The sequence below is a fragment of the Lytechinus pictus genome, unplaced genomic scaffold (assembly GCF_037042905.1).
Source record: "Lytechinus pictus isolate F3 Inbred unplaced genomic scaffold, Lp3.0 scaffold_19, whole genome shotgun sequence".
Taxonomy (NCBI): Eukaryota; Metazoa; Echinodermata; class Echinoidea; order Temnopleuroida; family Toxopneustidae; genus Lytechinus; species Lytechinus pictus.
In genome coordinates, this window is record NW_026974140.1 from 18,196,873 (window position 1) to 18,212,350 (window position 15,478).

The window sequence follows — 15,478 nt, forward strand, 5'->3', positions numbered from 1 at the left end:
CAGCCCCTGGCCCCCAATCTTTGGGGAGAGATTTCCGCCCTTGCTTGAAAGAGTATGTACTACCTCAAAATCTCAACAATTATTACAAAATTACAAGTTTCCCAAACCTTCCTTTCTCTGCTTCGCCGAAATCTGAACACTAGCTGGCGCCAAACCAAATTTTATTATGACTCATCGATCAATTTCGGCGACACGAACTGAACTCTGATTCTGAAGTCAAAGTTCTCGTTATCAGGAAAGGTATGTAATCTTAAATTTTATTATCCGTAGTTCCTGATTTGTGTTGAAATCTCTTAAGTAATTTCTGTATTTTCATCAGAGACTCGTTTTTATAACCCAACAACAATATACTCAAAGGATTGTTATGACGCGAGTTTAATTTCTTAGCAACGCCTTTTGTTTAGTCCCGTGTATTAGACTTGACGTCAATGACAATGACTCGCAGTTAATATATTTGGCCGGCCGTTTTCAGTTAGCCCGGGGGGCCGGGGATCAAATTATATTTTGATGGGGGTTACCTCATGTCACTCACGCATAGTGCAAGGTAGACAGCTGGCAGCCGTCTGTTTCGAGGAGTTTTTAAACATTTTTATTTTTATTTAATTATTTTTTATTTCTCCTCGACCTCGTACACAAACACAGACTAACGGTAGGGTGTCTGGAGAAAAATATTATTTTTCTTATTTCAAGAATATATCACATTTTCTTTGTGAATTTGAAGAGAAATAACCTTCAGACTGACAGAAATGTAACATTTTTGAAAAAAATCCGATTATTGGCTGCAAAAAAGAAGAATGAAATTAGGTCAATTTTCAGCATTTCTCTGCCATAGACTGTGTAGTTAAGAAATGGACACACACAAATCCAAATTTTTAGCATCCGAGAGCTGTTATAAATTCATTATTAATGCCAAAAACTTGTCCATAAAGAGTCCAATAGGATTTTTTATGCTCTTTCTGATGGTATGATTTTTATAAAGATTTGGAAACCAGATCACAATGAAAAATTGCGACAAAGTGAAAAAATTGTGCAAAACAGAAAATTAATTTTCCCATAGAAAACGCATGGGGAAATGGCAATCTCAACACACACAAAAATAAGGGTTTGCAATTTGTCTCTAAATCCTTATTTAAAATGATCATATAAACTTGTCCTTACTGTCAAAAGAAGCCCCTGAATTTTCTCTTTCCATACATGCCAAACACAAGTTAATAATCAATTCAGATCACATTTTTCTAGTAGCCTGAACTTCCCGAAAAAAATGTGCCATATTTTCCCCTAAATCAGCCTGTCTTATGCTGACACTTTTCAGTGTGGCTTCAGACACCCTACTAACGGACGGCTCGCTATCGAGTATCGAGCAGCCGCCATGATTAGGGTGTTAAAAATGCGACAGGGCTCATCGATTTTTGTCTATACTATATTTCATAAAAATAACAAGAACTGGACCAAAATCAAGATTATATAATTAAATCTGCTTTAGCCTGAAAATGAAATGCACCAAAACAGGGAAAAAATAGACTTAAATTAAGAGGAAAAAAACAGTGACTTACTTTGGCTGTCGCGCAACCCTCACTCCTGCTTTATCCGAACTTAATACATAACGTATGGCCATTGAGTCCCTGTACAGATCTAGTTAGAATTTCGGTCTCTGTAATTGGTGAGTGGAGCCAACAGAGTTCAGCGGAACAACCAATATAACAGAGACCAAAGCTTTTGGTCTAAGTGCAAGATTAATAGCTATACTATCGACAGTTATCCGACAGTTTTTGTGGTATTCATCAACAATCTCCCTGAGGTAGTAAGCAGTATCGTAAAGATATACGCTGACGACACCAAACTCTTCAGAGAGATCAGAATGGAAGATGACTATGACAGGCTACAAGCTGACTTAGACAACTTAGTCTTAGCTGAGTGGTCCAAGAAGTGGCAGCTCCAGTTTAATACAACGAAGTGCAGATCCCTCCATCTAGGTCATCAGAATACCCATCATCAGTATCATCTAGATGGAGATTTGCTGGAGGAAGTTTCAGAGGAAAGAGACTTGGGAGTCATTATGGACTCTCAACTGAAATTCCATTCCCAAGTAGCCAACGCAGTCTTGAAAGCTAATCGTGTGCTTGTGATGATTCGACGCACTTTCTTGCATAGAGACAAAGAAAACATCAAAAGGTTGTACAAGTCACTCGTGAGACCAATTCTTGAATATGCGAATGGAATATGGTACCCAAGATATGCTTCTGACTTGAAGGCTATTCAGAAGGTCCAGCGACGAGCGACCAAGCTAGTACCAGCCCTGAAAGAAATGGACTATGGTAGAAGACTGCGTGAAATGAAATTACCCTCCATCAAGTACAGACTGCGCAGAGGTGACATGATACAAACCTATAAAATAATTCATGGCATTGATGATGTGAATAGAGACCTATTCTTCACATCAGCTACCACTCAAGCAACGCATGGCCACCCTTACAAGCTATTTTTGAAAAGGAGTAGACTGGCAGTGAGACAAAACACCTTCAGTGTTAGAGTGGTTAATGACTGGAACTCTTTGCCTACTGAGGTAGTCACAGCATCAACAATCAATGGCTTCAAGACAAAGTTAGACAAGTTCTGGTCTGCTTGGCATTATGTTCACGCATGGGAATAGTGCCTTTTTCATTTCAATACATTGGCACAGCACATTGCACAAATAGCACAGACTCAGTTTTCGAATTTATTCAAGCTAGGAAGACAACAAGATAGACCTGGAAACTTGACTGCAGGAACAACTGTATTTTTCCAGTAGATGCGGTATAAAGGTATACTAACCTCGCACTACAAAAAGTACAAACATGATTTCACAATGGATTTTTAAAACTTTTTTGAAAAGGTCGGTAAACATCGCTTAAACAGAAATTTGCTGAAACTCGTTTTCGCTACTCACCGGGGCTCTTTCCGGTGAGGGGCTATCCATTTTGTTCATTTAAAATATGTTTTTAACATAAAAACACATAAAGAACAAAATCGCTCACCTCGGCCTGGAAAGTGGGTCCGCATATCTCTTCCACAGATTAAAAGGAAGCTCGATGGTAGCGCTAATAAAATTCACAACCTTAATTTAGCTCGTCGTTGGTATCGTTTCGCATTTGCATCAGATCTCGATCTATAGTTCTGGCTTCTGCTCCTGAATATTCAAGAATTGAGCTGCGATTTCCATGCATGCGCAATTTGCGTTTGCGATGTTTTTGAATTGGCAGTGAATTAATTATTATTAATACGTGTGAGGAAACCGATACTGGCTCAAAATCACAAATTTTTAGACTGATAGAAACGTGGAGACTGATAAAAGTAAATAGATGTAAATAAATTGTAAGGTCATTTTTGTTGCATGAGTTTTATATTTCCCCCCATAAAATCCCACCTTTGTCACTTTATCAGAGCAAGTTTTGTACCTTGGCTTGATGTTCGGGTAGGTGTAGCATAGTGTAGCGGTAGCGGGAGTTGAGTGGAGCCGACACAAACATCACTTGAGGTAGATGGGGGTGTGCCTCACGAAACCCTGAAATGGGTGTGTGTGTAAAATGGGGGTCTTGGGAACTAAATATATACCTGGCAGTGTGGAAACCCCCCCGGGATCCAGTGAACATGGACATATCAAAAACTGGCGGGAGTAACCGTCCCTCATTTCTCACTCAGTCTAGTCCAATAATCACTTTGTCTAATCACCAACTCATCTATGTCGACCATTTCATCTCATAACCAGTTAGTCTAAAGTTTAACTCTAATACATAATACCATTTTTTTTCCATTTATATCGCCAAAATAACACTTAGGGTCTAGTCCAATTAGACCTAATGGTACATGGACTAAATGGCTATTGGATCAACTGGTTATTAGAGAAAATGGTGAGTGGATGAAATGGAAATTAGACCATGTCATAGTGGACGAACTGATGGTAGACCACATGACAGTAGACAGGTTGGTAATTGCACGAATTCGCATTAGACCAATCATTGAAAATAAACTGGTGGGCATGTTTAAATAATTGTAACCTTTATTATTTAATACCTTAGTTTTTGTACTAATTTATGGAATGATATCCCAACACCAATCTATACATATTTCTATAGCCTGGCTTGTTCTATTTAAAAGGTGGTGGGGTACATGTATTCTACCCTTTTTCTGATTTTTTTGTTTTAAGTTGTTATTCATCCAGCACATCAATACAATATCACTTTTTTTTAGTAACATGATACAAATAAAATATTTCGAATCAACAGTTAACTTTGCTCATTCATACTACAGAACCTGGCGTAATTGATCTGTCTTTTTTGATACAATAATATACACAATACAACACTAGAGTAAGCGATCTACGCACATTTAAATAGATAATGAAAAGTAAAACAATATAGTCTATTACTATGTCTTCATCTGTGCAAACATCTGCATCTCTGCTATCTTTTGAATCTACGACACCAGCTGAGATTGAGAGACTTCTTCGCAATATGCCACCAAAGTCCTGCGACTTGGATCCGAATCCTACTGCCTTAGTGAAGGATTCAGCAGGCATCGGTTCTGGGTTCACTGAAGTTAGCTTACATCCACCCAGTCTTAAAGAAGTCATCTCTAGATGCTGAAACTCTTCAGAATTACCGACCTGTGTCAAACCTCCAGAATATAATGTTAATTTGATGATGCCATACAATCCTCCTCGACATTTAAGATCTTCTGATTCAACATTGCTTGTAGTTCCAAAATCCAAGAAATCATGGGGGATTGGTCATTTGCACATGCTGGACCATCCTTGTGGAATCAGTTGCCATATTCCATTCGTTGTATTTCAAACATTGATTGTTTAAAAATTGCTGTAAAAACCCATTTGTTTAAAATTGCCTTCCAGGAGTTTCCTCTCATTGTCATGACTGTGATTTCTTTTATCCTTGTCTCTCCCTGCTCCATGTAATTTTCTTATTTCCTTTTTGCAGCGCCTTGAGCACATAATCAATGTGGATTTGGCGCTTTAGAAATGCTCTATATTATTATTATTAAATGTACATAGTTGTGTCATCATTCATTTGACTTGATCAAAAAAGAAATATCTGCGAGAATATATACAGAAGTAAATATCAAACCGATATTAATATGTAACTCATATATTGCGTACTACCTAGTATTGAATGAATTAAATTTGAACTATGCAAAGCAAAATCAGTAGACAATCTAAGGCCTTGTAACATATAGAGATATGGTAAATGTAATTTAGAGTTGATTGTAAATTGTTTGCATATTCCTATCAGCTTCCATGTATGCTTACCATAATCTTGACATTTGATTCTGTATCTTTTTTCTCAGAAATCATCATGGATCAGGTATTAGAACAGCAGTTATCTAAAGCAACAGAGATCATTGAGAGTCAGGTGGATGCTGAGATACAACGTCTTGATAACCTAGATGGAGATGAACTGGAGATCTTAAGACGGAACAGATTGGCTGCCATGAAGAAGCAACGAGAAAAGGAGGATGAGTGGAGATCGGTGAGGAATTAATGAATGAAAATAGAAAATTCCTAAGATGAATAATTTTTTGGAAGTGTTGTAAAGATCATTTTTTAACTAAATCATGATGTAGAAATGTAGGTAGGGATTCTACATGCAAACATGAAATATCTTTGTTAGAAATTATCCCACCCCCGGACCCCCCCCCCCCCCCCCAATAAAAAGGAAATCCCAAGAATCCCAAAATACATACAAGATATGGTTGCAATATATTGAAGTTCATAATGCATGAAGACATGGGGGATACTAGCATTAATGTATAAAATATGGGAGAGGATAAAAGAAAATAAATATTCATTGATTTGGGTGCCTGTCTTATAGGGACATAAATGTATCCAATAAACAGAGTTTACAAGTCATCTGTCATACTACAGAATAAACAAATATTCTAGTTTCTTTCTAATCTTAAAAAAAAATTGTTATAATCTCAGACTTACTGCAACTTCCTCCTGATAAGATTATTCCACTTACATTTAAGAAACATTTTTAAAAATGATTGAGAATAGGCAGAGATTTCTTATGATAAATATTCAGAGGATTTTTTTTGTCTTTCAAAAATAGACTTGCAGAATTTAATGTGATATTTAATTAGTGAAATTGAACAATGAATTGTATTTGTAATTACTTTTAATTTGAGTAGCAGAGCTGAAGAATAAACTGTCACAGATGATTTAAGGAAGCTTTGGTATAAAGATGTTTCCTCTCTCATATCAATCTCTCAGTTAGGACATGGGGAGTACCAGGAGATCCCGGTTGAGAAGGATTTCTTTGCTGAATGCAAGAAGAGCACCAATGTGGTTTGTCACTTCTACCGCGACAGCACTGAACGTTGTAGGATAGTTGACAAACACCTGCGTATACTGGCTGCTAAACATTTAGAAACACGCTTCTTGAAGATCAATGCAGAGAAGTGTCCCTTTCTTGCTCAGAGACTGAGGATAGTCTTGATTCCTACCATAGCTCTCATTAGGGAGGGGAAGACCAAGGATTATATAGTAGGGTAAGCAATCGATCCTTGAAAATAAAATATTCACCTATCTTGGTTGAGATCTTTGTATTTCAACCGTTCTTTAAAATACTTGTATCTTGTTATGCAAGGTTGACATATTTCCTAGCCAATGTTACATATCCCAGTTCATTGAGTGGGAAATATCTTTCTGTCCTGTCCATTTTCTACACAAAAGCTTAAACTCATATCAGCTGGTTTCCAGACCAGAGTGGTGTTATATGTGTTACATTTTTCAGTATGTGCAGTTTGCTTATTTTGTCTTCTATAAAAGCATACTACAGGGAATAGTTTATCAGTGGAGTGGGGATACCTTATATCCCCTCCAATTAAATGATCAGGAGAGAAAAACATGGCTGCGATAAAACTGTATTGAATGAAATTGAGAGGTAAATTTATAACTTCAAATAACTTAGAAGAAAATTGAGATTTCCTATTCGCAAGTCTTCTTTTCATGGCTTGATTCCATCCATTCTAGCTCTAACATTTTTTAGCTCATCCGGCCCGAAGGGCCAGATGAGCTTATGCCGTTGCGTGGCGTCCGCCGTCCATCCACAATTTCAAAATGCTTCTTCGTCATTTCAAGTCCGGTTTTAATTCTGTTTGCTTTATATGATAGCACTAGGTGGGGGATTCAAAACTTCTTCACAGAATTTCGAAGCTCATTAAATATGCTAATGTATGCATATTTTTCAAAACTCACAAAAAATGCTTCTTATTCATTTGTTGACCAATTTTGATTTTTTTTGTTGCATCTGAGAGCTACATGAGGTTCCCCAAAGTTCTACACAGAATTTAGAAATTTTGACTAGAAAATTATTTGTTTATTTATACGAAATTTATTCATAAATCACAAAAAATGCTTCTTCTCTGTCATTTCTTCATCAATTTCAATTCTGTTCCCTCAATATATGTCACCAATATAATTCACTCCAGTGTCAACTGGGCTGAAATTAAAAATTGTGTTTCTTCGCGAGATGCCGGATGAGCTCCACATCATTGATGTGCTAGTTTAATATGAATAATGAAATTTATAAGCTAAACACCAGTTCCTGACAGACTTGTATTCATTTGATGTTTATAGTTTTGATGATCTTGGAGGACGTGATGACTTTCCAACTGAGATGATGGAATGGAGATTAGGGTGTGCTGAGGTGATCAATTACAGTGGTAGTCTGAGTGATCCACCCACAGGAGGTAAGGGAGCTAAACCAACTTCCAAAGCTTCTGATCTACTGGGTAGGAGAACACAGAAGATCATCAAAGGAGGCAGGTATGATGACTCAGATTCCGATCTGGAGGACTAATTTTAACTTCATTCACACAGTGAGTGCTGGCTTCCAGAGGAACAGCATTCTGCCTCTTAGCAACATGATTCACACAATGAGTGCTATATTCTTGAGTTGCATCCCAACTTCCGCCCCCAGTAACAAACTTTTTCATTTTCGTTCCTGCCTTGTATGCAAAGCATTTGATGGGATCTAGTTAGCCCCCCCTCTCAAGATTTTGGGTGAAGATCATATGGTTCATGGATTCCTATTGTTAAGCCTATTTTATATCATGTATTTCAAATGCCTTGTTCAGATATGGTATGACAACCCTTTGCCCAAAAGCTCAATGACATGATTTATTCAGAGTTTGTTAGGTGGCAACAAAATAACATTATCAAGGCAGAAATATTTGTTGAGAAGCTGGCTGTGTAAAGTTGTGGACCAATCTGTCTGTTTTGTATTGAGCAAATTTAATTAATTTTCCCACACAATCTTAGATTTATTTATCTTAAATCTCTTTTTTGTAATGGGTGTGTACATGTATGTGCACCTTCATGAAACAAGTGGGGCAATTTGTCATGCCATGTCGTGACACTATAATGTACCTGTATAAGGTGAACCCCTGAATCCTTTTAGAATAAAAAAGAAAAATAAAGATTTCCATTTAGATTAAATAAACTTAGAATATTTATCGGTAATATGGAGTACCGGGTGGGTTGGGGGGGCGGTCACTGCCATCAAACAGCAGCCACAAGACCGTACTGGAAAAAGGTCGCTAGGACACTCATACACAGATTTTGTGCAGTTATCCCAGATTAGCAAACTGTAAACAGGGATTTCATTAATTTTCAGAATAATTGATACCCTAAACCAGGATATTCCAATTTTCATTTCTAAGGTTACTGGATTTAGGCGAGTTAATGATGCATGTATCATGGATGGGCTGTAGCTTCTGGCTAGCTTTTTACCGGCTAAGAATAAAAAGTAAAATATTTAAAGGAGAAGTTCATTCTGATAGTAAAGTAGTTTTTGAAAGAAAAGAAAATGTTGGTTAAGTTTTAGGAAAATCCATCAAAAAATAAGAATGATAAAAAATATATTGAATTGTTGATGTCATATCTAAGTACTTGCCCAATATGGTATATAATATATATTTCAAATATTCCCATTTAATAATGGTTCATTGCTTAATCATAACTGAAAATATGTTTGTTATAGAAGCAGATATGAAATGATTTGTCTCATGATATGGTAAATCATTTTCAATTTTTTTTCAGACAGATTTTCTCAAAACCACTAATACTTAGTTTTCCATTTTTCTTCAAACCAACTTTCCATCTGGGTGAACTTCTATAAAATATGAATAAATTAACAAGCTTGATAATTATATGTCAAGAATGATATGTATGATTTATGTTTTGTGTTGAATGTACAGTATACATATATGCTTGTTTTGATGTGACTTTTTATTAAATTATTTACATGTGAAATATAATTTGATCTGTTATGATTCTTATGTGATGTGAATAACTTAAATAGATATACAAACTGCAAATAACCACACAGAACACATTAAATTTAGCTTTGAGATAAAACATTCTTTTGTTCAATTTATAACAAATGTTCATATATACAAGTATACCAAAAGAAAATATGTTTTATATCAATCAATGCTTTGGGCAATAAAGCGTACAATACTCAGCACTGTTTAATATATGTCCAACTAATAATTATATATAAATAAGCCAATTTTTGTTTCCTTTTGTTTTTGGAATACAACACTAGCATACCAATGATTAGCAGAGATTGTTCACACTGGTGTAATTTTCCTGTTAGCTATCATTAGCCAATGATAATATAAACTTGCGAATGGATGCTCAATGGCTAGGTAAAATAATAGAAACACACCCTCAGAATTTCACATGGCATCTACTTACACTTTTTTTTATCTGGATGTCAAAAAGAGGGCAAGCTTTTATGATAATTAAAGAACAAGTTTTAATAACTGGAGTCTATACTCAAAGGGAACTTTTTAATATCTCAGATACAAGGCCTAAAATAATTTCCAGGTTGTTTAGTGTCAAAATGAAGGCATAAAAAAATTTATGTGCTATGTGTGAGACAGGGGTGTTGAACTGATAGCATCTTCATGTGCTGAACATGATAACATTATTTTCCCAAGAGTGTAAGGTAGGGATGAATATCCTTAGATGTCAACTCCTTGAATTGAGCACTTAATCAGGGAAGCCGTGCCAAAACTGGGTTAAAAAAATTTTACACAATAAACTTTGTATTTTACTGCTTGCTAAAAACAATTTTAATAATAATTAACATGATATGCAACATAGCGCATAATACAATGTTTCTAAGCCTTGCATACTATTGCCCCAGCTTTACCATGACCCTGATTAAGTGCTCAAGGAATTCCTACTGTATGCCTGTGTGGAGAGTGACAAAATAAATGCCTTGCCAAAGGATGTAAGTGCCATGGTTGGATTTGAACCCCAGACCCACTGGTTTTAAGTCTGGAGATTTATCTACTGAGCCAGAACATCTCTACATAAACATCACATTTTCTTTCAGCTAATGGTACTTAAACGAAATGTGATTTAGGTCCGAAGAACATGTCTCATTCTCAAGTTAAAATCATGTGAAACTGAAAGTTCACAAATATCCTTCAAACATCACCAGGATTGCATGAAAACATGCGATGTTTTTAAAATCATATTTAGGCTTCATTTACAATGGTACAGACACTGATGACATTCAGATTAACAGAAGCTACTCAATATCTTTAAAGGCTTTTTCAAAATATTAGTGGATAAGGACATGACTTTACGCCAATACTTTTGCAAGTCTTTGTTTTACCCCCAGATAAACAAGTCTTCATGACTACTTCATGACTACAAACATCTTGTATCTACTGAACAGAGCAATATATGACCATTCTTTGCTTTTTGTTTATGTTTTACTATCAATTGTTAGCTCCTTCCATATTTTGTTGGAAAAAATTAATTGTAAATGTTGTCAGTTGATGTATCAGAAATATAAATTCACCATTAGTAGCGTATGCAGGATTTTTGATAGGGGGGTTCAAGCTGAATGAAATGTTGACAACGAAAAAAAAAAGGTATTCACCACATCACCACAAATTTTAGGTCGTTTCTTCCCCCCCCCCCCAAATTTTTTTTTTTGAATTTGACAAGCAAAAAAAAAGGTCTTCAAATTTTTTTAAGGGGGGTTTTGAATTCTTAGGGGAGGGGGGGTTAAACCCCTGTAACCAACCCTCTGCGTACGCTACTGTTCACCATATTCGAATACAAAAATTGATTACAAATGGTCTAATAGAATTGTAAAAAAAATTATAGAATCAAGATGATATACACTATTTAAAAAAAATATTGTGAATAGTCTATTTCAATATTGATAAGACCCAATGCAGCAAATGAGAATACCTATTCAAACACAAAATATTTCCATATGTGTAGTGAGTTGTGTAAATAAACTGATATTTCATTTTTATTCATGAAAAATGAGCTGACGGCAGTGACTAGTCAAATATCATAAAAGCAAAATGAGAAAACATAACTCTCATTTGCTTAATTTTAGAATTTTACAATTTTGAGGTAAAAAAAAATTGTCAACTTCAATATACTAAATTTGATTTTTTTTTTATTTGATAAACTTCAACAAAAGAAAGGGGAATATTCGTCCATGCAACAAACTTTGGGTTTTTTCCCATTAAGAAATGTGTGGTGATTCAAGGCTTGTTTTTACAAACAAAATGTCATCTCTCCTACCATTTGTAAACTGTAAAGAGTTTAAGGCAATTTTGAGGAGCATTAAAATGAGTAGTTTTGGCAAGGTATCAAGTAAATTTGGTAGCACATTGCAAAATTACTTCAAATAATATCAAATACAAAAGTTACAAAATTGCATACAAAAATATCAAGCTTCTGCTCTGATTTTTTCCTTCTAATTTAGGATATTAGAAGTTTACTTTGACACATTTTCTTGTTGTGGCTTTGCAACTTCATGGCAGGACTGTTAACAAGTATAGTATTAATATCCACTGGCCACTAAGGATTGCATGAAGTTAACACTCCATTTTAATTGATAATGCATGCATTTAATTCCTACAAGATCATGTGATCTGCCATGTGATGAACCATACAAAAGCTGTCCACTTGTTTTGAACTAACTTTGCATGGGTCAAAAAACTTATTTCAAATATTTCATACTTAAAAAGCCGGATTACACACCATTTCAACACAAACATACATGTGTCAATACACAACCTATATTTGCCTATGTAATCCAAACTATCAACAATATCTAGTGAGAATGATAGACTGTAGCATGAATATACATGGCTGGTAATAGAAACAATAAATCAAAAGATAATGCAGCATTTCAATTGAATTTTACTTTAACAGCATACTTAGCCAATTTGGGTCCTTATTCATGCTGCCTCTTGAGAAAATTTTGGATTTCTGACAGGCAGATTGACATTTTTGAATGCCAATGTCACGAGCCATGAACCCATGTAGCGTTGTCTGATATTTTACAATGATAGCGCAATGTCACACTAGAATGCTTACCAGAAACAAAATTGGCTTGATTTTGGCTTACAAAAGTAAATTCAAAGTATTGAAGTGAATGCAATTAAATTGGATTACTATGTTAGCAAATTACCAATTAAAAGATCTATTCTGTTTTCAAAGCATTAAATTGAATACCAGGCCTGATGTTTTTTTCAAAATGTAATTAATTTGGCTCAAGAAATTTGACCCTCAGAATATTGCACAAGCAACTTCAAGAAAACACAATTTGTACTAAGAACATCATATACAATACACACCTTGGTAATTTAACTTGAAGTAAACAATGACCTCAAAAAAAAATATTTCAACATTTTCCATTGATCTCATGGAAAAGAAAATTCCTTCTCCATTATCCAAATCACCTGTTCAATTTTGTAGCAGAATGAGCAAAAGATGAGACAAAATACCATGTACATTTATTTAGGTTGTAAAATTAAACCCCTCAGTAATAATACCTATGAATGCCATAATTATCCATCAGTCAGATATACTTAACTTTCAGTTAAGACTCATTAAACAAATACCTATTTAATAAATATATTCACATAATACTGACATTGGTTCATAAACATTTCTAAGGGTAATCTCGACTATAGAGGGAAAATTAACCTACATAAGAGGAACAGAATTCAAAGGGATTACAAGAGGACAGATTTAATGAGATGATGTATCAGGTAGTGCAATACATAATCATACTATTCATCTTATAGAAAAAAAACACAAGGGCATATGCAATACTTAATAGCATATTTCAATCGGTTTTCATGTTAGTAATCCAGACAAGCAAGAATGACAAACAATTCTGAATTCACTCAATAATTTCCAAATTTTAATATTGCTTTAATCAATAAACCTTGAATTATTTTCTCTTAAAATGTACTCAAGGAAAATAAGTCCCTTTTATTTAATTCTATTTCTAAGATATATATTGATTACTATACCTAATAAATATCAGTGCATGTTCTCTTTGGCTCAAGTTGAAATAAATCAATGAACAAAGTGAACGAAAATATATAAAAAATATCTTACATTAGTATTACCCCCCCCAAAAAAAAGATTACGGATGTTCCACAGTTTAAGTTTGTGTGCATCATGATCTGTGCATATTTTACGCTTTGACGTCACAATGGACGAATGGGAGATTTATTAGCTATAAGTGTCAGTTGATTTTCCCTTGATCTGCATTCTAACGGCATATCAGATGTGTCATTTGATGAAGATGAATAGCTGGAAATAATCTATGGAACCATTTTGTTCAATACTTCTACAATTTCAGAAAAAGTTTTTCATAGCATTACTGCAAAGTATGACGAATATGACCTCAAGTTTGAATAAACGGTAGAGCATTTTGTGATATTTCCTTACATAGATACAAAGCATTTGGCACGATATTGGTGTTTTATAAAGCTAATTTCCGCCAACAAAAGTAGTGATAGTTTAAGTATACAATTTTTAGTTATACTGTGAAATTTAAAGAAATTTACATGGATTTTGACTGAGTAATAGATGTTTAAACTCACTGTAGTAATCCCAGGAGGTATAAAACTGCCCAAACCTTTTGAATGCGCAATTCTCAAGAACTTCACATTGGGGGAACTTCAAAGCTCGATAGCAAAGAAATCAAGCACATGAACCCATGTTATTGCATATTTGGAATATTTAGGTGCTGAATTAACTGTGGAACGTCCTTAAACTGAATTGTCGGCATTCAGATTACATTTATCATTAGCCATGATTTTGATTTTTCAATTCCTTGTATTTATGTAACCAATAGAATAAATCAATCGTGCAATTAAGAGGAGCATTGAATATATATCATTTAGTGAATAAAGATTCTAGTACTATACTGCCCTATTTTGACAAAAGGAAGCAAGTGATTTATTAACCGAAATTAAGTTTTTAATATGTTTATCGATTTATCCTTCAAAGCCAAATTTCATAGTTCTGATCCCGCTATGCAATATGACTGGTTACTACTATTCTTGATCATAGGCATCTATGTAAATGACAAACACAGTTTTACTCTTTTCCAATAAATTATGCTTTTATTACTTGTTTTCTAAAATGTTTTCTACATGTTATGAAATAACATTTATGCTAAGCTTAATTAAGCAGCCTCTTAAGATAGAAAACATGACAAACAGTGACACAAGATGAAAGACTAGTTACCAATTCAAAGATGGGTTATTCCATTCGTTTGGGTATGAAAATGACAAGATATCAATGTAACATACATGTAGGTACAAACTATTCTATTTCACAGTGAAGATAAATTTAGATGTGGTTTAGTGTTGATGTATCTATGTGAGGAAGGTATCTGACTCCAACCAAAGAAATTCATGTTTGATCTTGAAATCTATTCTGGATTTGTTGTAGTTCAAATCAAGTTCCTTTTTACCATCATTAAATGAACATCACATTCATATATGATCAACCGCGTAGCCAGGATTTCATTTTGGAGGGGGCGGTAAATGCACGCGAAGCGTGCCAACAATTACAGAGCGCGCGAAGCGCGCTCCCAGGGGGTGGGTGCAGGGAGGGGAAGCTTTTGGTGTTTCATAAATTAAAATGAAAATAGGAGCCGTCTCTCTTGTCTCTAGTACCTATATCAGCTCCAATTCAGTCGACTATATTGTGATTTTGAACCTTGTTTTCGAAAGTGATTGTGAACGCACAAAAAAGGAATACAATGGAGGAAATTAAAGTAATAATAACCCCGCGCGAAGTGCGGAAGCTAGAGCGTTTTATCATTTTTTTCAAAGAAAAGGGTTCCGAGAAAAGGGTATTCTCTAAGATATATTGAATACTTCCCTTGGAAAGATCAGATTTGATTACAAACAATTAGCGACAGTGCATATCTTTAATTCGCAAAACAGAGGAGAAGTGTATATGCCGGAGGAAGATATTCCTCCCCGCGCAGAGCAATGAAACTCTGAAATTTTAAAGGGCGGACGTTTCATCAAATGCAGATATCTCTAATACCACATCGGCTCTAATTCAATTGATTATTTAAGATTATTGAACTTCATTACAAGGAAAATAGTGCGCAAAAAGTTG

At 34.9% G+C, this 15,478-nt stretch overlaps 1 protein-coding gene across 2 annotated transcripts; it reads left to right on the forward strand.

Moving 5' to 3' along the window:
• Positions 1–152: 152 nt before the first annotated feature.
• On the forward strand, positions 153–10,993 carry LOC129260764 (thioredoxin domain-containing protein 9-like). Of its 2 annotated transcripts, none has more exons than XM_054898725.2 (4): positions 153–240; positions 5,338–5,519; positions 6,263–6,540; positions 7,631–10,993. In XM_054898725.2, the coding sequence occupies exons 2-4, from the start codon at positions 5,346–5,348 to the stop codon at positions 7,851–7,853; spliced, it is 675 nt and encodes a 224-aa protein (XP_054754700.1). In that variant the 5' UTR covers positions 153–240; positions 5,338–5,345; the 3' UTR covers positions 7,854–10,993. The 2 variants fall into 2 exon arrangements, with proteins under 2 accessions (XP_054754700.1, XP_063970701.1); XM_064114631.1 differs by lacking the exon at positions 153–240 and adding an exon at positions 442–649 and having other exon boundaries at positions 5,249–5,519; positions 7,631–9,312.
• The last annotated feature ends 4,485 nt before the right edge of the window (positions 10,994–15,478 follow it).

Excerpts from the sequence above, each read along its gene's own strand:
- LOC129260764 (XM_064114631.1), top strand. The coding sequence starts at position 5,292 with ATGCTTACCATAATCTTGACATTTGATTCTGTATCTTTTTTCTCAGAA. Across the intron at positions 5,520-6,262 it reads AGGAGGATGAGTGGAGATCG|TTAGGACATGGGGAGTACCA; the intron begins GTGAGGAATTAA and ends TCAATCTCTCAG. Across the intron at positions 6,541-7,630 it reads ACCAAGGATTATATAGTAGG|TTTTGATGATCTTGGAGGAC; the intron begins GTAAGCAATCGA and ends TGATGTTTATAG.